Here is a 21,437-nt window from a genome sequence, read left to right on the forward strand (position 1 = left end):
TCTTTACATAGTTGATTGTGCTGACAACAAAATCACCCCAAAATGATCAATAGGAATCTAATTTATTAACCCATGGAGGTCTGGATTTGGAGCCACACTCAAAATTAAAGTGGAAAAACACACTACAGGTGGATCCAGCTTTGATGTAACTGCCTTAAAACAAGTCAAAATGAGGCTCAGTAGTGTGTGTGGCCTCCATGTGCCTGTAGGACCTCCCTACAACACCTCGGCATCCTCCTGATGAGGTGGTGGATGGTCTCCTGAGGGATCTCCTCCCAGACCTTGGACTGGGAGGAGTCCAAGCTCATCCACCACCTCCTGGACAGTCTGTGGTGCAACGTGGCGTTGGTGGATGGAGCGAGACATGATGTCCTAGATGTGCTCAGTGGGATTCAGGTCTGGGGGAACGGGCGGGCCGGTCCATAGCACCAATGCCTTCATCTTTCAGGAACTGCTGACACACTCCAGCCACATGAGGTCTAGCACTGTCTTGCATTAGGAGGAACCCCAGGACTAACCGTCCCAGCATATGGTCTCATCATGGGTCTGAGGATCTCACCTCTGTACCCAATGGCAGTCAGACAACCTCTGGCGAGCACATGGAGGGCTGAATTTGCCAATCTTGGTGTTCTCTGGAAAATGCCAAAAGTCCTGCTTGGTGTGGGGCTGTAACCATAACCACCACCTGTGGACGTCGGACCCTCATACCACCCTCATGGAGTCTGTTTCTGATCGTTTGAGCAGACAAATGCACATTTGTGGCCTGTGTTCCTCCATACACAAAGCTGGAGGTAGCGGTGCTGCCCTCTTACAGCCTCCTCCACATCTCCTGATGAACTGGCTCGTCTCCTGGTAACGTCTCCATGTTCTGAACACTACGCTGACAGACACAGCAAACCTTCTTGCCACAACTCGCATTGATGTGCCATCCTGGATGAGCTGCACTACCTGAGCCACTTGTGTTGGTTGTAGACTGCGTCTCATGGTAGCACTAGAGTGAAAGCACCGCCAGCGTTCAAAAGTGACCAAAACATCAGCCAGAAAGCAGGGGAACTGAGAAGTGGTCTGTGGTCAACACCTGCAGAACCACTGCTTTATTGCCTGTAGTTTCCAACTGTGAAATTCATTGTCAGTCAAGTGTTGCTTCTTAACCAGACAGTTTGATTTCACAGAATTACAACGTGTTGTTCAAGTGTTCCCTTTATTTTTTTCAGCTGTGTATATTTACACGTAGATATTCGTAGAATTTTGGACCGGTTCTTTGTAGCCAATCATTTCTGTAGTTTCAACTGTCTGAATCAACATGTATGAAACTAACAGCCCAGACACTTCAAATATTTAGTATTTCATTAAATGTCTTTAACTTCTAGTATTTCTTCTTCAGCTTAGTTCAAACACAGTACATCCATTTCTAAAATAACATCGAACTGTTGTAAAAGGTTTCTGGGTTAATTCACTCATCCACTGTTGTTTTGTTCCTTTTCTACCTCCAGACAACCCATTTTGCAACTAAGTACTTTCCCATTATGTATACTTCTATTCTTAATTATTCTGGTTAATCATAAATATGCTTAATCCTCTAGTAGTTACTACATTATTTCTTAAGAGTCTACATTAAATACTATTTCTAGTAATTCTGACTCTGGTTCCCTTTTATTCCAGTTCTTTTTTATCAACCGAAAACAATCAAATAACTTCCTGCTGGTAAATTTTTATCATAGTCAGTAGATTGGTATACAGCAGACCAAGGGTAGATTATTTAACCCCCTCCCCCCCTAATCAGCAGTTGTCCAAATCAATGCAAACCTTTACAAGAATTCTATAAACGTAGGCGTAATGTGCAAAAAATTTAATAAAATGATTTGCTGCAGATTAGTTTTTAACCAGAACTGCAAACTTATGGAATTGTAAAATGGTAAGCACTTTATTCACCCTTATCAATTATGTTTTTCTTCTAAGTTATAATGGGACATGTTTACTGTCAAACCAGTAATTATGATGCTCCTTCAACAAAGACCTATATTGGCAGGTGTAGATTGTGATGGCAGGGAATTCTGTTGAGTGCCGTCTTATTAATCCCCAAAACTGTAATGCTCTGATTTTAGGTCCAGAAGACAACAGAACTGTGCAGCAATAAAGAAGAGTGTTCATCAATGGTCTATTTTTGGGACCAACTTTATTTCCATGTCTCTGAGTCTTTAAATAGACCTAAATGCTGTTATTTCACATTTGTTCACATATTATATATAAATGGCAGTATATCCAAGTACTGACAGTTTTCAGTCTAGATTGAGCAAAGCTAAAATTGCTACCCAATACCAAAACCTCTTTCTCATTATACACTAGCCTTAAAGTTATTACATGAGATGATTGTTTTAAAAGTGTCATGGCATCTAGCTTGATGACCTTTGGTGTGTCCCTGTGATAATTGTCTGAAAAAACATTTGACCTAACTTTTTGGGGGGGACGTTTGGCTCTTCCATAATCTTAAAAGAAAAACGGGATATCGTAAATCAGGCCTGTTCCTCTTTTTTTGGTTGTTTTTTACAGGCGGAAGAGCACAGACTGCAAACTGTCAACTGGACATCATTATAACTTAGAAGAAATACATAATATGCTATTGATGGACAAGTTTCCACATTAAACCTGCAGTTTGTTGAAATGTTGTTTCAGTGTACAACTGGAAAGGTATTTTCAAGGTTACAACATCAAAGAGAATTGTGTAAGACAATGATCTCCAAAACATACTGGACTGGGATTTGATAACATAAATTATCAATTTAAAATTCCTTGTCATTGTTTATAGTTCACATTTAAATGTATACATGACACACTTTTATTTTATGTCTTGAATGTTTTATCTAGTGTTGAAGTGATGTTTTCTTTTAGCTTTGTGTTTTTGTAAATGCCCCAATACCTCAATAACTTATTTGCCTGAGTTCAAGAATGATGTGCAGTTGAATTATTTAAATAAAAAAAGCTCTAGTTGCATACATAAAAGAAATTGAATCTTTATTTTGCAATTTATTTCACCAACACGTTTTGCTGCGTGGGTACACAAGGAAGGCAGCTTGAGAAAGAGAAGCGTGTGCACTTTCTACTGAATTCAGTTATCTTTAACTATATAATAACATTTTCTGTAAAAAGTCAATTTTCTTATTCCAACCTGTTACATTTAAAAAAAAAAACAGGTTCTGTTTGTAACCAAAAATAGCAGATGCCACGAATATTGTGGTGACATTCAGATGTTCTGATGTTGCTTAGTTCGCCTCGTTCTTTGACGCTTCATCAAAGTTCTCCACAAGATCTGAAAATGAAAAGGGAAGGTAACGGTAAGATCAAACAACAAATGAAAACAAAGTGTTTATGGGTATTATATCTGAAATGATACAAGTTAAATAGATTAAAGTGGGAATTAATCAGTACAGTTATAAATCATGTGAGTCAGACTTAACTGATAATTTGTTAGTGATAAACGTTTATCATCACTCCTATAACAATTCATCCAGGTAAACAGTGGTAAAAGTTATCAGTCCAGAGCAGACTGACTCAATGTTTTTATTAAACATCCAGGTTAATCATTTTAAGGGCTGTCAGTGAGATAGTGGAACAGTTAAATAGGGATGACTGTATTTCTAACTAAATGAGATGCAAATGTGCCCGCTCACCGGGAACCTCGTCGTCTTCCTCTTCGACAGCAACCATGGGGGCTTTGTTCTCTCCAGCTATGAGGAAAGAGGTGAATTTTGTTAGCAGGCAGCACACAACACTACTGACACAGACAAACAGGTGAGGAACAGTTTCTGCTGGGGACCTGGTTTGGGAAGGGTCTCTGCTAGTCTCCTGAGGCTGGTGAGACTATCAGCTCCCATCTGGTTGAGGATTCCCGGAAGCATCTCAGTCAGCTGTTTGTTCTCAGCGTGTCCTGTGATTGTGAACGTGTTGGCAGCCAAGGAGGCCTGAACCTTTGGGTTGTTGAAGTGGATCACCGTCCCCTGGTTTGTGAACATATTCACCTACAGTAAAAACAAAAGAGGGATTGCCGTTAAAAAGACAGCGTTCCATCCCGAGTCTATTTCATGGACAATTCTGACTTGATAAACAAATGGCAAAGATGGATTACCTGAATGTTCATTTATGACCCAATTTTGAGAAAGAAAAAAAAACAACACATTGAGATAACATGCAACAGATTTAGTATTTTTGGACAAGAGCCACACCTTAAACAGGCTGTATATATAAAAAAAAAAACCCACAACAAACAGGAGGAATCATTGTTTCCAACTGCAGATGGAGGTTAAAACTGAATCTACTGAACTACGGTTAATTAATTTTGGTTGAATGTCAATATAGTATCAATATGTTGTACAACTACACAGTCGAGTAATTAAGGTAACAGCTAAAAAGTGTTTTCAATACCAGCAATCGAACTTGAGATCGGACTGGATCAAGATCGAAAAGAATCAATTCTAAATCTTGAGAATCAGATCGACTCTTGAAATTTGAATCGATACCCTGCTGTAGTTAAAAACAACACATCCATTCCTACTGCTTCCTTTTCTACACTGGCTTTTTGCTGCTCCTCCATTCAGATCAGATTTGTCAAGTGCATAGCTAAGGCTACGTTCACACTGCAGGCCTTGATGCTCAATTCCGTTTTTTTGTTGTTGCTGAAATCGTATTTTTTGGGGTGGCTGTTCGTACTGGTACTAAATGCGACCATCATTACTGCTGTCTGAACGGCTCAGGACCGCAAAGCGACTCGCAAGTGCAGATAACAGAAGATGTCACAGAGCAGCGCACTATTTGTGGAAGTAATGGTGAATGTAATTGTTTCTAGAAGTGTTTAGATGTGTTGTGAGAGACAGAAGAGTGATGTAACAGACGGATGAAGTGTGAAATGACGGTTCAGACCGCGGACACTTTGAAAAATATCCGACAAATTAGTACAACATATACAAACTGGCAAAATCTGTAGTTTTATTTTTTTTGGTAAAAAGATCGGAATTGGCCCGTTCACACGGCAATCGAAAAGACAGAAATGTGTCGCATATGGGCAAAAAGGTCGGATTTGGGTCTCATTTCCCTGCAGTGTAAATGTAGCCGAATAGTAGTCTTGGCAGATTCACATACCTAAGCTCTAGAACTCCAGAGCTTATCCTGAGTTACTAAGGGCTGCTGCTTATCTGCATAGTGATATTCTTGTCCAGACTGTGTTTTTTTTTTTTTTTTTTGGTAGACAGCCATATAGTGGAAGGGCTGCAGTTGTACTGTATGCTTTCCACTTTTTGTGGCTATATTGAACAGTTATCCATAAGTATTTAATAGCTTGGGATATTGTTTAAAGCCCTAACCATGCTTTAACCTCACTCACTGACCTCTCTGGCGCATTCTTTATTCCTCATGAAGCTGTTTTTTTTCACAAATGTTCTCTGACAAACCTCAGAGGGCTTAACAGGAAAGGTATTTTTACACTGAGATTACATCTCAAACATGTAGTCTTTATTTACCAAGTGCTTTCTGTAAGCGGCTGGTTGCCCTTCATGTATTGGAATTAGGTAAGCTAACTACAAATGAGTGGTAATTTTTTTTTTCAAAAGACTGAAAACCATATATAATTTTCAGGTACTTCACAGTCAGTCTACTTTGTGTTTGTCTCATAAAAAAGTATCTTAATGTTTGTTGTTGTAACGTGACAAAGCATGAAAAAGTTATTTGCTGTACCTCCTCAATACCAGAGATGTTGTTGACCCCTAGTTTCTTCAGCGAAAACTGCAGCTTCTTATCATCTGCTGTAGCTGTTCTGTGCACCACCTTCTTCTTCCTCCGGGCTGACCCCTAAAAGGCAAAGAAATTAGCTCTACCAAAGGATTCAGAGGCCCCATAACCTGGCAGCATGCACGCAACTTACCTTGCCGCCTATGCGGACCTGCGCCTGCAGTTTGGAAAGCTTCTCCTGGTTCATTATCGACTCCTTCATCTTACATGTAAGAGAAGAGCCACTGATTTAAATAACAGTTCTACAGGTATTAGGCCTGGGATGGTTGGTGGTAAAACTAAGGTTTTAAAAAAATGCACATATGGTTGCGAAACTGCTAAAAACTTTCCTTTCTGTTGTTCAGACAATAGGGTAGTTCACGTGTGACGTCCCGCGTGACGTCAGCGCTACATCCGGGTCCCGCTGGTAGGCAGAAAACAGTACTGTTCTCGTCTACTACATGACAAAACGGGTGATTTAGAGCGTACTTTTACTTCGTTTATTTATGGAATCTAAGCAATGCCTACGACTTGTTGTGCTCCCGGTTGCACACAGAGGCATTCCAAATCGTTGGATGTATGTTTCTGTCGTTTACGGAAGGAGGAAGGACGAAGAAAGAAATGGATATTTTCAATGAAAAGAGCGCAGGCAGACCCTCCCAATGGACTGGGGGAGCGATCATACTACGACAGAATTTGCAGTCTACACTTCATCTCCGGTAAATACAACTTAATTCTGCTCTAGTCATTGTTCTACTTAAATAGCGGCGGAGGGTACACAGATCGCTACACGGGCCGGAGAAGCGGTAGCAGCAGCAGCGGAGCAGCAGCGGCGGAGCAGGCAGCGGCTGCTCTGCCAGTTCACGGGCTGCGGCAGCAGCCAGCGGCTGCTGCGTAAACACTACACGGGCCGGCGCCGCCGGCTACACGGGCCGGCGCACCGGCCCGGCTACACGGGCCGGCGCACCGGCCCGGCTACACGGACCGGCGCCCCGGCCCGGCTACACGGGCCGGCGCACCGGCCCGGCTACACGGGCCGGCGCCGCCGGCTACACGGACCGGCGCCCCGGCCCGGCTACACGGGCCGGGCCAAGGCGCCGGTCCGTGTAGCCGGCGCCCTACACGGACCGGCGCCCCGGCCCGGCCCGGCCCGGCCCGGCCCGGCCCGGCCCGGCCCGTGTAGCCGGCCCGGCCCGGCCCGTGTAGCCGGCGGCGGCTACACGGGCCGGGCCGGGCCGGCTAGCAGCAGCTAGCAGCAGGGGCAACAGCCGCTGCTGCTGCTATTACGCCCCGGTTCACGGGCGCTAGTATTTATGTGTTTACGCTGCAATGTCGCCGACACCGCCACCCATTTTAACAAGACAAAAACACCTAAATAATCCGTAGTGAAATTTTTTTTTTTTTTTAACCTACCGGGCCTCTGCTGAGACGCGGCCTGTGTCCGACGCCGCTTTGTGCTGTTGCACAAACATGTGTGAACAACATCCATCCATCCATTTTCTGACCGATTAATCCCTCATGGCGTCGCGGGCGTTGCTGGAGCCTTTTTCCCGATTTAAAATAATTGTAGCCGTCCAGTGGTTTCATGGCTTTCGTGCTCTCTGTCTGTACTGGCCTGCCATGTTTATAAGGCAGCTGTATATGTCGTGGTACGGAGCGCTTGGCCAGCATTTCACAGACTCGCTCCGTCCCTTCAGGCTTTTGCTGTGTGGATCTGGCAATCTGATACCATCAACCATCAACTTACTCTTAAAACGATCTTGTAGTACGTTATCTAAAGAAGAAAAATACGCGGAGAACTCGTCAGTTTCTCTGTTTGCGTCCGCCATTGTGTTCGCCTTTTGCCTACCAGTCCGGCGCGCATGCGCGAAAAACCCGCCTCAAAACAATAACAATGAACTACCCTATTGAAAGACTTCAGAGAGCACGTGTTTTTCCAAGACTTACAGTTTTGGTAAAAAAGTTTGTTGAGTAAAGGTTTGTGTTTGAATTCAGTGTTCTTTATTTAAGTATAAGTCATTAAGCAACAGCATAAAATGGCCAGGCCTGCACTTAAAATATATGTTTTCAATTTTTTTGATAATTATCAATATTGATCAATATGATTCTTATTTTATCGATGTGCATTTTTTCCTATATCGTCCAGCCCTAAGCATAAATGTATACATCCTGTGACACTATAATGTTATTGAATAAGTAAGCATATCACCAGCATTGTACGGTGAGTCAAATTCCTTGTATGTGTACATATAACTGGCAAATAAAGCTGATTCCGACTATAATTTTCATACACAAGTTTATCATATTCAGGCCTAAACCTTGGGAATCTCATACCAACCCACGCTTAATTGAAATACTCTTTTTTCATGACTAGCACCCCTTGAGTATTGGCTAAATTCTAGAAATCATTTTTTTAATTTTGCCATTTTGGTTTTAGTTTTGATTTCCCTCAAACTGCTTGGTTTCAAACGACAGCATGACGGGATGTAATATTGGTATAACACATCCCACTTTCACCGCTAAACAGAAATTACCCCTAATGTGCTAACACGGCAGTTCGTAGGAACACAGACATGCAATTACACTGGAAGTATCAGAAATAAATCCCCCCTAAAATCTCCCCTCAGTTTTGCCCATTCGCGCAGAAAACTAACAAGAATGCGCAGCTGTCATAAGGACCCGAAAATAGCTTCACACTTCAGTGCTTGTGAGCAAGGTCTGCTTGAACCAGAACGAAGAGGTGGGAAGCTAGGGCGTTAGCATAAGACATGCTAACCATGGTTCCACTGGGGAACATTTTTTAAATAAGGCCAGTGAAACAAAATCCCACATATGGTGATGCCATATAATTAACCGTTCTAATTTAAGTTAATTTTATTTCAAAACCTAATCATAAAATCTGCTGTAAACCCCACATTATATCAACAGAACCGGTTAGTTAGCAAAGAAAGCTAAACAAGTAGCTCGGGCCTCCTCAAAGGGAGGCTAACACAGAAGTAAGGAATATGTTTTGGCAAAGTTTAGTTTCAAAAGGGGACGCAAAAGTATTTCTTAGATTGAATATTTGAATGTAACCAATATGTCATGATCACAGAATAAAAAAATAGCGACGAACAGACCTGGGAGTGTGTAAACACGCGGCTCGCGCAATAGGCGATGGAGGCAGAAAGGAGGGAGCCCCGGAAGTGACGCAAACTAAAGCGCAAAACGAAAAATAAAAAAAATATTATGTTGTGAGAAAAACACATTTTAGATTCATCAGAAAAATGTTCAAGCCTCCGGAAAACTACTTAAAATATAAATATCTTAAATATAAGCTTATTGACAATACCTTGTCGTCGTCATTGCGGAAGTGGTTACGTTTAATCATGGCGCCCTCCTGTAAGCCGACAGGCAACGTGATTCTTCGATAAAATGAGAAAGTTTTTCTTCTCCTAGAAAACGGATGTCTATACAATTTAAAACAAAACCCACTGTAGGTGAAAACTATCTGCACTCCGGGACCTTTTTTCTGTTCTGAGGTGAGGATATTTTGGAGCCACTTTTGTGTAAACTGTTAGTCGTATAAACAACAGCCGGTGTTCCAGTTTCCCGACCTGTATAAATATGTATTATTTTGCTTTAAAGAAGATAGAATGTGTTTACTTTGTAGTTGCATATGAACGATTTCAAGCTGCGGTGAACTCCGCCAGTTAGCTGCATGGCCTGTTGGGATGTAGCTGTGTGAACCACGTCGCTGACATGTTTAAGTCCGTCTAAGTTAGCTCTATGAAACAACAGATGGGACACCGCATGGGTATTACTTCAAGGACGAAACTAAAAGCTATATCACTTGGTGATGTTAATCTTTTAATTCAAAAGGTATAATACGTTTTCTTTATTCCTTTAAAGAATCGAGAACGGCAAAATTGGAGCCACGAGAGCTAAATATTTCAAAATTTCAGTTCCCAAAATGCAAGAAGTTAATTTCAAAACATTAATTTTTTTCTCAATTTCAATTAAATTAATGCATTAAGTAATCTCAGATCAATTACCTAACTGCAAATTTGAAATCCATCTAGACAAACGCCACGGTTGAGGATGAATCGGGGCACGTATTGTAACTTGATCCAAACTCTTTACAAAATATTCTAAAATGGTTGGTTGAAAAGAGCATTCATAAATTATGTTTTATCAAAACTCCCCTGACTAGGAATGTGTTCAAAATAAAGCTAAGTTCTTCTTCAAGTTCTTAAGCAATTCCATAAATCTTAAGATCTTAACCTTCATTAAGTTTAACTTGTATTCCTGGTTCAGCCTTATGTATACTCTCATAGACCACTTTGTTTGGTACATCTTGCGACAATCAGGTCGGATCCCCATTTGGCTTCAGAACTACCTTAAATGTCCATGGTATAGATTCACCAAAGTCCCAAACACTTTTCAGAAATTTGCTCCCACATTAACATAAACCTATTATGCAGTTGCTGCAGACTTGGCTGCACGTCCATGATGCAAACCTATTCGTCTATCCGGCTTACTTCAAACTTCATCAGGGCATGTCCAGATGTCCAAATGCACAGAGTTAAAGTTGCTTGAATTTCAGATTCACAATTTGTTGTTATCAAGCAACTGAAAATGTTTGCCATAATGTATATAATTTGAAAAGCATAGGTATTTTTTAATAAATTTTTCATGTTGGCATGTCTTTTTTTGTTTTTTATTTCTTTTTAAAAGTTCACTGTTGATAAAAAAACATGTCTATAAAAGATTTTATTTTCTCTGTAATTCCCTCGCACATTACGGGGATATATATTTATATATTTTCAACTTAGGACCGTATACTTTAGACCGGCTGTTCAAACGGAGTGTAGTCTGTGTAACTTTCTTCTTCGCTTTAAAGCTTTTTGAAGAAACATGTTTCTTTGCTCTCCTGTAAACTCGGTAAATCCTAACGTTCCCCTTTTGAACGGCCTTGTCCTGCTGTGTGTTTATAGACTCTTCTGGAAGCAACACATAGATGGCTTCATTCAAACCCACAAAAATCCCCGCGTATCCTAAACTCGGAGAAAAGGTCACACAGGACACGCTTTACTGGAGAAACTACAAGGTGAGTCTCATCTGCCGTTTGCTCCATTTAATATTGTTATGGTTGAAATATGTGGATCGAACAATGTGATCATTGAAAGAATCCATCGCCTGACGTGTTCCCTCTTCCTCCCTCTCCCAGGCTCCTGTCCAGATAAAAGAATTTGGAGCGGTCTCAAACATCGACTTCTCTCCTGTGGCCCCGCATAATTTTGCTGTAACTGCCTTTACAAGGGTGAGTTGTTTCTGTTTGGCCAAATTCTAGGTCTTTCACCTTATGACATGGTCAGTGTTAATGTATTCATTCACATCTGAGGACATGAACATCATATTTACATAGGTAAATACAGAAGGTGAAGTACTTTAAAAAGTTCCCCTCACATACAAAGAGTTCCCCTCTTTACAGTTGCTATATTATAATTGAAATAAGTTTCTGCTGGTCACGGCACTCAAATGAAGAAATTCTACACTATCCCCAAAGCAATTTGATAAAAAGTTATCTTTTGAAATGATTTATCGGTTTAAGAGTCTCGTTCTAACTCTTGTTTCTCTTCAGATCCACATCTATGGGCCCTTCTCCCAGGAGCCTGTCAAGGCTTTCACCCGATTTAAGGACACCGCTTACTGCGGCCGGTTCAGGTCAGACGGCCAGCTGCTGGTGGCAGGATGCGAAGACTCGGTTGTGCGACTGTTTGACGTCAGCGGCAAGGTGGCGCTAAGGATGTTCAAAGGGCACACAAAGTGAGCGTTTTAAGTTCTTATTTCTCTGTATTAGGCCGGAAAACCCGTAGCGTTGGGGCATGGACGTGTTTGTAAGTTTCTGCAGAGGTTACAGTGATGAAAATGACAGGAGATCCTTCATTAGGGATAGGTTGTCCAATGTCTCTAATAGGGCTGGACGATGTGGTCTAAAATCAATACTGCGATATATGGAGCGGTTCACCTCCATAACGATAAATATGCCATAACACTAAACCACACACTTTACAGCCAGTTATATTGACATTCCCTGGGATGATCACGACTAAATTATCTCAATAGATGCACCTCCCAACTCAAAATTCCCTATTGGGGCATATAGATTAAAAATAAAATGATAATACTGAGCCCGGTTCTGCCGGAGGTTTTCCTTCCTGTTAATGGGGAGTTTTTCTTCCCATTGTCGCTTCATGCTTGCTCAGTTTGAGGGATTGCTGCAAAGCCATGTACAATGCAGACGACTCTCCCTGTGGCTCTACGCTTCTCCAGTAGTGAATGCTGCTTGTCGGGACTTTGATGCAATCAACTGGTTTCCTTATATAGGAAATTTTTGACCAATCTGTATAATCTGACCCAATCTGTATAATATGGTTAAACTTGACTTTGTAAAGTGCCTTGAGATGACATGTTTCATGAATTGGCGCTATATAAATAAAATTGAATTGAATTGAATTAATAATAACCCCTATGGAGCGGCTGTCCCTGTGGTCAACATTATACCAAAATAACTCCGTTAAGATGTTCACGCTTACGATGGCCGGGTGCAGCCTGTGCCCAAAACACTGCGCTCACGTCAACCAATGAGCACGGTTGCTTTAACTATCGTTTGCACAGTTGTTAGTTGTAAAAGCGACAAGGGCCTCTTCCTGTGTCCCATGCAGACAGCGTTGCGCTTAAATCTTGTCCGACTATTTCCGTGACATTGGCCGGAAAACATGCCGCCTCGAGCACCGTGGTGCAGTTTCCAATCACCATTGATGTAATGTACAGTCAGACTAATGCACGGCTCCCATGTGCGAGCGGACCGCCGCTAAAACATTTTGAAATTTCCTCCATTTTTCTCTCAACCTCACTGTCTCCACATCTTGAGACTGGATGGGGTGGAGTCACATGACTACAGCCTGTACAGGTAGCGCAGCGTCTTAAAGTGACAGGAGCAAAGCCTTCCTATACACCGTCAAAACAACGACTTCTGTTTTCATTGTTAAAAATTACCGACCTGGACAAAAGAACATTGGTTATTGTCGTAAATTTTGGTGTCTGTACATTTTCGGTTTATCGCCCAGGCCTAGTCTAATGCCATGAAAACATTTTCTTCGCTTTTAAGATTAAAGTTATTTATTGTTCAGTTTTGTGATAACTGCTTCTCTAATCTGTCTAAAATAAACTCGGCTGGTTACAAGGTTTACCAAAAAACCTTTGACACAAGCTGCCACTTATTTGAATGACTTATGTACCTTTGTTCAGGACCACGGCTCTGCAGCCTGCGGCTCTAAATTACACTTTGGCTGAAAACAAGAACCAATTAATGTTGTTAAATATTGATACAAACAAATGCAGGTTTTGCTTTGAATGTTTTCATGGAATAATTGCATTGAATTTATTTCCAAAGCAGATTGACATTTAAAGTACTAGTTATATTTTTTTTAGATCTATTTTCCTTGACATTAGGCTGGAAATTGTTACAAGTTGCTGTTTCAAAAATGCAAAAATTATCCAGCATTATTATTATTGTTAATGTTCTGTGATGCCACAGAAAGTCCTGAATGGACCGTAGTTTTCTTCAGTTGAATGGAGAACAGAGGTGTGCCTCACAGCCCCTTCCCCACCTGTTGCCACGCATTGTCAACCACTCTTTTTTTTTTTAATTCTTGATGACAGGAAATGTAAGCTTTTTGAAAATGTTGCCTGCTGTGAAAAAAAAAAAGACTTTCACGGTGGAAACTAAGGGAATATTATGTAACATAACACTGTTTTGAAACTACAAGCCCTGGGCAGCTGACTGCAGGCTGGCTACCTGAGCAGATAGCCTGACTAGTTAACCAACAAACATTGTTTTCTGGTGTTTATTCTATATTTTTTGTGTAAGCCAATGTATCAAAATAAGTGTAAATAAGATAATATTCATTATATATAATGTGTTTAAATATTTTTCTGATGCAAAAGAAGCAGTTGGATCATGTTTTAAGCTTTGGTTTATATAAAGCAATGCGGTCAAACAGATTTTTTTTTCTTCTCGTACCCACGGTTATTACACAATGAGAATGTCATAGGCCAGTGCTTATCAGGAACTTCATCTAGGCTGACTGCCTATTGCAGTGTTCAGTATATGCATGTGTGAAATTCAACACTTTCAAGCCTAAGAGAAACACAGTCTGCTTACATATTACAGGAGAAAGCCTTAGTTGTGATCACGTTTGCGTTTTTACATAGAACTTGCCATCTTGGATGAATGAAGTTGTGGTTGTAGTTATTACTTAGTGACAAACATGTTGAATGATGATTTCTTGAGTGATCCATCGACTGAAACTCATGCTGATCCCAAGATTTCTGACAACCGATAAGCTGTTTTCCCATCTTGCGTAACCCCCCCCCCCCCCCCTTAATGAAAGCGATCAGAAGGGAGTTTAACTTGCTCGTCCGTTTTCACCCAGGGCTGTGCATGTCACCGACTTCACCTCAGACCGTTACCAGATCCTCACTGGGTCCGACGACTACACCTGCAGGCTGTGGGACATCCCAAACGCAGCGGAGCTCAACGCTTACCAGGAACACACAGACTATATCCGATGTGGCGTTACCAGCAAACTCAACAGAGATCTCTTCATAACTGGTAAGTCAGAAGGTCATTCTGTGGAGGTGTGGGAACATGTCAAGGGGGCAATAGGAAGTTTACCTTTTGGCTGACTGACATCATTGCCTTCTAGTTAGTTTCTATAAAAAAGGCAAATGTTAAAGATGAGTCACATCAACATAAACCTAATTTGTTTATCTTTTTCTTTTTCTTTTTTTCTTTTTTTAACTCCAGGGTCATACGACCACACCCTGAAAGTGTTTGATGCCAGAACGGATAAGAGTGTGATGACCATGGAGCACGGGCAGCCGGTGGAGAGCCTCCTCCTTTATCCCTCTGAGGGACTCCTCGTCTCAGCAGGTTGTCACCCTGATGATTGTTATATTTATATAGGGCTGGACGATAATTCAATAAAAATATACATTGATCGATAGACGTATGGTTCAATATAAATAACAGGGGTCAATGAAAAGTTCAATAAAAGAACAGTGCATTGTAGCCAATCATGTAGGTTAATACTACAGTCATTGCATCCTCCTAACCAATCACAAACCCAGGAAAGCTCCATCAGCCTTCAGAGAGTTCAGAGAGCACTTGTTCTTTTTTTTCTTTTTTAACACTTACAGTTTTTGTAAAACGTTGGTTGAATAAAGGGTTGTGTTTGAATCTATTTATTTAAAAATAGGTAATTAGCCAACAGCATAAAATGGCCAGAGCTGCACTTAAAATGTATATTTTGATTTTTTTTTTTTTGTTGTTGATAATTATCGGTATCGATCAATATGACTTCCATTTTATCAATATGCTTTTTTTCTATATAGTCCAGCCCTATATTTATATAAACCTTAGTTCGGGTTAATTTCTCTCTATGACAGAAAAACAGGTGATGGCATCAGCATTTAGGCATTACCATTCAAGGAGTGAACATTAGAGTCATTTTATCCGGCCATGATTGTGCACTATCAAAGAACCCACAGCAGACACACATTATGTAGACATATACAAACAGTGGGCATGTTGTTTTTGTATGTAAAGAAAAGGGAAGTCGTGAGACGTCAAGGTGCAACGAGCGTATTTTGTTTCACAGCGGTGTAGGTGACTAATCAGGCAGTAAGGTCTTCATCGTGTTCATCAGATTGACATCCTGGGGGAAGCAGCGGCTTGTTTTTCCAAATTGCGGTCTGTAGCTCTGACCCGAGGTTAAAAGTCACAGAACAGCATGACTATTTAACTTTCTGATTCATGGAGGGTTTTTTTCTCCCAGAGGAACACAGTCAACACACACAACTTCATTAGGTGCATTTATATTCCCCAGATATTTACACCTCCTTGACTGGTACTCCAGGTAAGGATAGGATCTAAAAAAGGTTTTAAATAAAGTCACCTTTTATTACAAGAGCATAATCTCACATGAGAAAAAAAACCCTGAAAAAGTCCAACCTTGACTTGAGCCCACATTAAGCTATAATTGTTTTATTGCACCACAGTAACTCGCCCACAACAATTCTGATCAAATGTAGCGTCCATTAACACAGTACTACTGTTTAATTAATGTCAATCAGTTTGTCTTTTTTTTTTTTTTATCGATTCTCAAACGATCAATATACCAGGAAGCAAAATAAGAATATTTTAGTGTTGTTGTCTTTTTATTGCCTAGACCTCAAAGGACGCTATCATAGGGCTGTACGATGATTCAATAACTATATATATCGACTGATAGACTTATATCGATGATAGAAAAAAAAGGGTTGATAAAAAATTTAATACAATAACAGTTTTCATTCCTTATGCATTCTCGCCTATCATGTAGGTTAATATTACAGTCATTGCATCCTCCCAACCAATCACAAACGCGGGCCCAGGAACCAAGCTCCGCCCCCTTCAAAGAGTTCAGAGAGCACACATTCTTTATTCTTTATTAAAAACTTGCAGTTTTGTTAAAAAGTTTGTTTAATAAAGGGTTGAGTTTAAAATTCAGTGTTTATGTGTTCTGTATCTAAAAATATGTCGCTAATCAACAGCATAAAATGGTCAGGGCTGCGCTTAAAATATATGTTTTGAATTTGTTGATAATTATTAATATAGATCAATATGATTTCTATTGTATCAATATACTTTTTTCCTATATCGTCCAGCCCTAAGCTATCGATCATCTATGTGGTTTATTGGCAAAGGTTATTTTTACCCTATTTTTAGTCCTTCACTTACAAAAATGTTGGTTGAAATCTTTCCTTAGGCGGGCGCTACGTCAAAGTGTGGGATCTGCTAAAAGGAGGTCAGCCTCTGGTGTCTCTGAAAAACCACCATAAAACCGTCACCTGCCTGGCTCTGAGCAGCAACGGACAGAGACTGATGTCGGCGTCCCTGGACAGGTAAAAGAGCTTCAAGATACAGCAAATTCCAGACATAAGATGAATGTTTTAAACAACCTAAATGGCGCTTTCCTGTCTGTCAAAGGTAGTAAGTGTGTACTTTCTTAGTCACTTTTCTAAGAATCCTTGTGTGTGCTCAAGGTGTCACCATGCCTAGAGTGGAAGCGCTGTTGTTGTCACCACCCTCTGTGAGTAAAAGGTGAATGAATGAAAACGTTGGAATACACGGACTGTGTTTGTCTTTCAGACATGTAAAGGTCTACAACACGACCAGCTACAAAGTGGTCCACAACTTCGACTACGCTGCTGCAATCCTCAGTTTGGCTTTGGCTGTAAGCAAAAACCGAAATAATCACCACATCTTTGTTGTTTTTGAATATTTAAAACCTACATTATTATGGTGTATCAGAGGAAATGTTTGTACCCAGTAAAACAAAATTAGAGATTTTACATTTTACATTGTGTTGCGCTGATCTTCGGCTAAAGCGAGATCTTTCCTTTCTCGCCAGCCGGATGATGAGTCCATTGTTGTGGGAATGACCAACAGTATTCTGAGCATCAAGCACAGAAAACACACCGAAGAGTCAAAGGAAATAACGAGCCAACAGAGGCGGCGGCCGTCGTATCGCGTCTTCGTGAAAGGGAAAAATTATGTCCCAAAACAAGTAGGTTTCCATGTTGAATATCTCCAGACAATTCTTTGTAAGAATTGGAATATTGTTGCCGCTTTGATTTCTTAATTTCCTTGCTTTATACCTTTACAGGATGATTATCTTGTCAGTAAGCCAGTGAAAGAACATTTGGCCAAATATGACAAGCAGCTGAAGAAATTTAATGTATCCAAAGCTTTGGATACAGCCTTGGAGGTAAGAGTTTCTTATACATATTCATAAACATTCAATTAATGAGGAAAGGTTGGTTTGATTTTTAATTGTTTTTACTTTACTTTTTAATTTATGTTCACATCTAAAGCTTTCTTATTTGTCAGTGAACCACCAACAGACACATATTCAGGCTCTTAAATGTTCAATATTTACTTTTATTGTTTTACTCTTAATTTTGCCGTTTCTGATAAAGCTCGTCCTCTGCTGCTTTAGAACCATCTTTAGATTAGCTTGTTTTCCCATCACTATAAACTGTGTGTAACTATGTCCGACTTTGCCACCGGCATGCCCGAATTTCCCCATTGTGAAACAACAAAGGAATTTATTATCTTAAATAACCATAGTATAAGTGCGTTCCCTATTGGTTCAGTGGCGTCATTGAATTTGCGACACAAATGAAGAAAACACTGTTAAAAAGAACTTTTCTCTTCAGTTTCCGACACAAATGTAAGTCTGAAAGTCAAATATGAAATGTGTTAATTTATCTGCTTTCTTGTAAAATAAAACTACCATATTATTTGCACCGCATTATAAGGCGCACTAAATATTCTTCCCAAATGTGTAATATCACTCCGCCCCTTCACGTCCACAGCTCTCTATCCGTCTCTGCCGGGAGGACAGAGTAGTTGGACCACACTGCCCTGTTTCTAACATAAGACCAAAATAAACATAACTTGAATATTGAATTAACTTACTAGGTTTATTGTTGCTAGCACGTACTCTGGGTGCATACTATATCCAAGTATGTGGGGGTCTTTACATGAATGCACTTCTAGTTTAGACATTACAGTCAGGCAGTCTTGTAGACAGCTCAGGGGTCCTATCAGGTAGTGACACAGTGTACCGCAATGCTCCGAATATCCATTGAGTGGAGCGGCTTTGTTGCTTACCAAAGTCGTACTTTAACAGACTTTTGAGCACATTGTACCACATAAAATCGGTCAGTAAGCACAACGGTAATCAAATATAAGGCGCACCATCAATTTTTGAGAAGATTTAAGGATTTTAAGTCCACCTTATAGTCTGTAAAATACAGTATGTAATAGGTACAGTGTAGAAGTGCTGGATGCAGTCCTAACTGTTCCCTGACCCAAATCAGTTGATCAGCATCAAATTAAACCACACAGTCCAGCTCAATATTGTGCAGAAATGCACAGCTCAAATTGATGCCCTGCATCAGGCGAGGGTGTCTGCATAAAGTACCTCCAGCTTCTCCAGATCAGACCCACCTCTGCTACAGTACAGTTATTAGGGTCAGAATATTCCCATTTCCTGTTCCCTACTAAGAGGTCTAGGTTTCCCAAAACTTCGGTGTGGAGAGCATCTCCGCAGGCATTTGTTTGGACCAGCAGGTTTCTCTCCCTTAACGTGGATCTTGATTTTTGGCTGAACTGCATTATGGCATGCCTTGGAAGATGAGCTTGACGTGTTTATCCATGTTGTCACTCTGCAAAAAAAAATTATTTTGATCCCGACAACCCACACTTCCTTTTATGAATGTGCAAGTCATCTGTACCGGTGACTGTTTCGGTTTCCTTTCATGCTGGTCATGTTCTCACTGTATTTATAGCTCTGTGCTAATAGTCAGAAATGATTCACATACAAAGTCCAGATTCACACGGTAACAGCGACGACAGTCATATTTCAGAGAAATGCTGTCAAATAGGTGCATATGTGCATTTCTTTTAATTTCAGCTTAATACCCCTGTAATGTTTAAGCCACTGTAGTAGAACAACTTTGCATAGTTCGTAAATCATTTATACAAGCGCCGTTAAGCTGTTGAAAAAAACAAAATCCTGAATGAAATTTAACTCGTACAATAAAGTAGTCACCTGAAATCTTGTACTGCTGACTTTGAACAAGCATGAACTAAAAATCTTCAGAGAGAACTTGTTTTCTTCTTTCACCAGTGGACTCCGAACAGCGAAGAACAGTGTACAGATTGATAAATCACAACATTTTAAATAATTCCACTATTCGTAGTTTCCACCATGCTTTCATTTGATAAACGGGAGCCAATTTGAGTAAAGGGTGCCTGATTTAGCCTAGTTTTTAAACCAGGATGTTTCTGTAATCTTCTTTTCCGGTAGACGTGGTTAAGAAAGAGGCAGCCAGAGATAACTGTGGCTGTAATGAAGGAGCTGGACCGACGAGGAACTCTAAAGAACGCACTAGCAGGAAGAGATGAGGAGCAGCTCTCTCAGTTACTCCACTTCGTCATCGGGTATGAATCTGATCAGATCTTTCTTCTGGGTACAAATCATTAAAGCTATGAAATGAAAACAGAGATGTTAGAAAGTATTTATCAATTTAAAGTTTCAATCTAGATGGTGACTTTCTGCTGCTTCTTCCTAAGAAACGTGGTGGACACCAGGTTCACCCCCGTCCTTGTGAGAGCAGCAGAGATGATCCTTGACATCTACAAGTCGGTGATCGGCCAGTCGGCGCTGATCGACCGGCAGCTGCTGCGCCTACAGAGCTTGCTGGAGACGGAGATCAACTTGGAGCGGGAGCTCCTCGAGGTCCTGGGAATGTTGGACACCATGTTTGCCACCTCCGTCGCTCGTAAGGAGGTGCCGTACTCCGACGTCGGCAGATCTAACGGCCTGGCTAAGGGCGACGCGGGCAGCTCGAGACCAGAGCTTCAGGTCACCTGAGATCGACTGAGAGGAAGAACTGATTTTAGACTGGGTTAGGGTGATTTTTATAAAATCTCTGTTGGAGGCATCAGAATGGTTTTCTGTGTATAAACATCACCAAACAAACGTTTTTTTTTTAAACCAGATCTGTGTTTAGTCCCACATTTTGTGTACTTGTGGAAGTGAGGTCTACTGGTGGGCATTCACCTGCTGCTATTTGTCAAAGAGCAAAGTCTTTTATAGTTAAACAAAGATCCCTCGACTGAGCGAGCGTTCGTTTCAAGTCTCCTTGAATGAAATTGGAGCATTGAAACGTAATGCAGGAGACGGCTCAAAGTTCAATGAGATTTCTCTGTAATGTCCAGGACCAATTTCATTACAGAAAACTGTTTTACCTGTGCAACTGCATAATTGAAACTAAAATGGTAGCGTTGTTAGCTTACGCATCAAAATGCTTTTGGACAAACTCATACAGAACAATCTAAACATGCAAAAGCCTGAGGCATCTGCAGGCTGATCACAGCTGCTTTGAGTGGTTATACGTTTTAATCGGCTACTTTATTCTACTGTGAAAGATGTCACAAAATGGGTTTTTTTCCAGACTAACTGGAATATGAAAATCTTTCCTTTGTGAAATAAAAGCCTCTAGAAAAGGGTGTAGGATCAAAAACAGCATATAGTTAGCAGATTAGTTTTATGCCCTTTGTTTAACAAGAAAACAACTAAACTTTGTTTAGTTTGTTTAATGAGATATCAACCAATCACAGCAGAGCAGGCCTCCATTCTCCATCTGATCCAGTTTCAGTCCAATCCATCGGCTTTCTACATGGGCCCCAAATGAAAACAGGACCATGCATTTATTATGTGAAGACTTATCAAAGGTGTGGATATAAAACAAATCATATTTGTTCCATTGAATACTTGTAATTAACATTTTCAATTGTAAATGTGAGTGCGTGTGTCTGAAGTACTTTCACATTGTCTGACACTCATAAGCAGAGAAAAATAAATGTTTTTGGTTTTTTTCATAAGTCTTACTCGTTTTATTTGTGTAGAAATTGGGGGTTTATTTGGCTTTTGTGATACTTTAGAAGATTAGTGAAGAAAAGAAGACCAAGGAACAAAGCAGATGGATGACGTTGGGAAGTTTAAAGCAGGGTTATC

The 21,437-nt window shown here is 40.6% G+C and overlaps 2 protein-coding genes across 2 annotated transcripts; one reads left to right on the top strand and one right to left on the bottom strand.

The window, feature by feature from the left end:
- Nucleotides 1–2,991: 2,991 nt before the first annotated feature.
- On the bottom strand, nucleotides 2,992–8,963 carry LOC105928380 (transcription factor BTF3). Its single transcript, XM_021318088.2, has 6 exons — nucleotides 8,877–8,963; nucleotides 5,912–5,980; nucleotides 5,725–5,838; nucleotides 3,815–4,016; nucleotides 3,669–3,725; nucleotides 2,992–3,307 (listed from the first exon to the last, which is right to left on the bottom strand). Exons 2-6 carry the CDS (start codon nucleotides 5,978–5,980, stop codon nucleotides 3,261–3,263), a joined length of 489 nt encoding a protein of 162 aa, XP_021173763.1. The 5' UTR covers nucleotides 8,877–8,963; the 3' UTR covers nucleotides 2,992–3,260.
- Nucleotides 8,964–9,100: 137 nt separating this feature from the next.
- utp15 (UTP15 small subunit processome component) lies at nucleotides 9,101–21,296 on the top strand. Its single transcript, XM_012865617.3, has 12 exons — nucleotides 9,101–9,278; nucleotides 10,734–10,846; nucleotides 10,967–11,059; nucleotides 11,381–11,565; nucleotides 14,238–14,416; nucleotides 14,612–14,737; nucleotides 16,614–16,749; nucleotides 16,997–17,081; nucleotides 17,259–17,414; nucleotides 17,514–17,615; nucleotides 19,725–19,858; nucleotides 19,991–21,296. Exons 2-12 carry the CDS (start codon nucleotides 10,757–10,759, stop codon nucleotides 20,289–20,291), a joined length of 1,587 nt encoding a protein of 528 aa, XP_012721071.2. The 5' UTR covers nucleotides 9,101–9,278; nucleotides 10,734–10,756; the 3' UTR covers nucleotides 20,292–21,296.
- Nucleotides 21,297–21,437: the final 141 nt, after the last annotated feature.

The sequence above is a fragment of the Fundulus heteroclitus genome, chromosome 12, assembly GCF_011125445.2.
Source record: "Fundulus heteroclitus isolate FHET01 chromosome 12, MU-UCD_Fhet_4.1, whole genome shotgun sequence".
NCBI lineage: Eukaryota > Metazoa > Chordata > Actinopteri > Cyprinodontiformes > Fundulidae > Fundulus > Fundulus heteroclitus.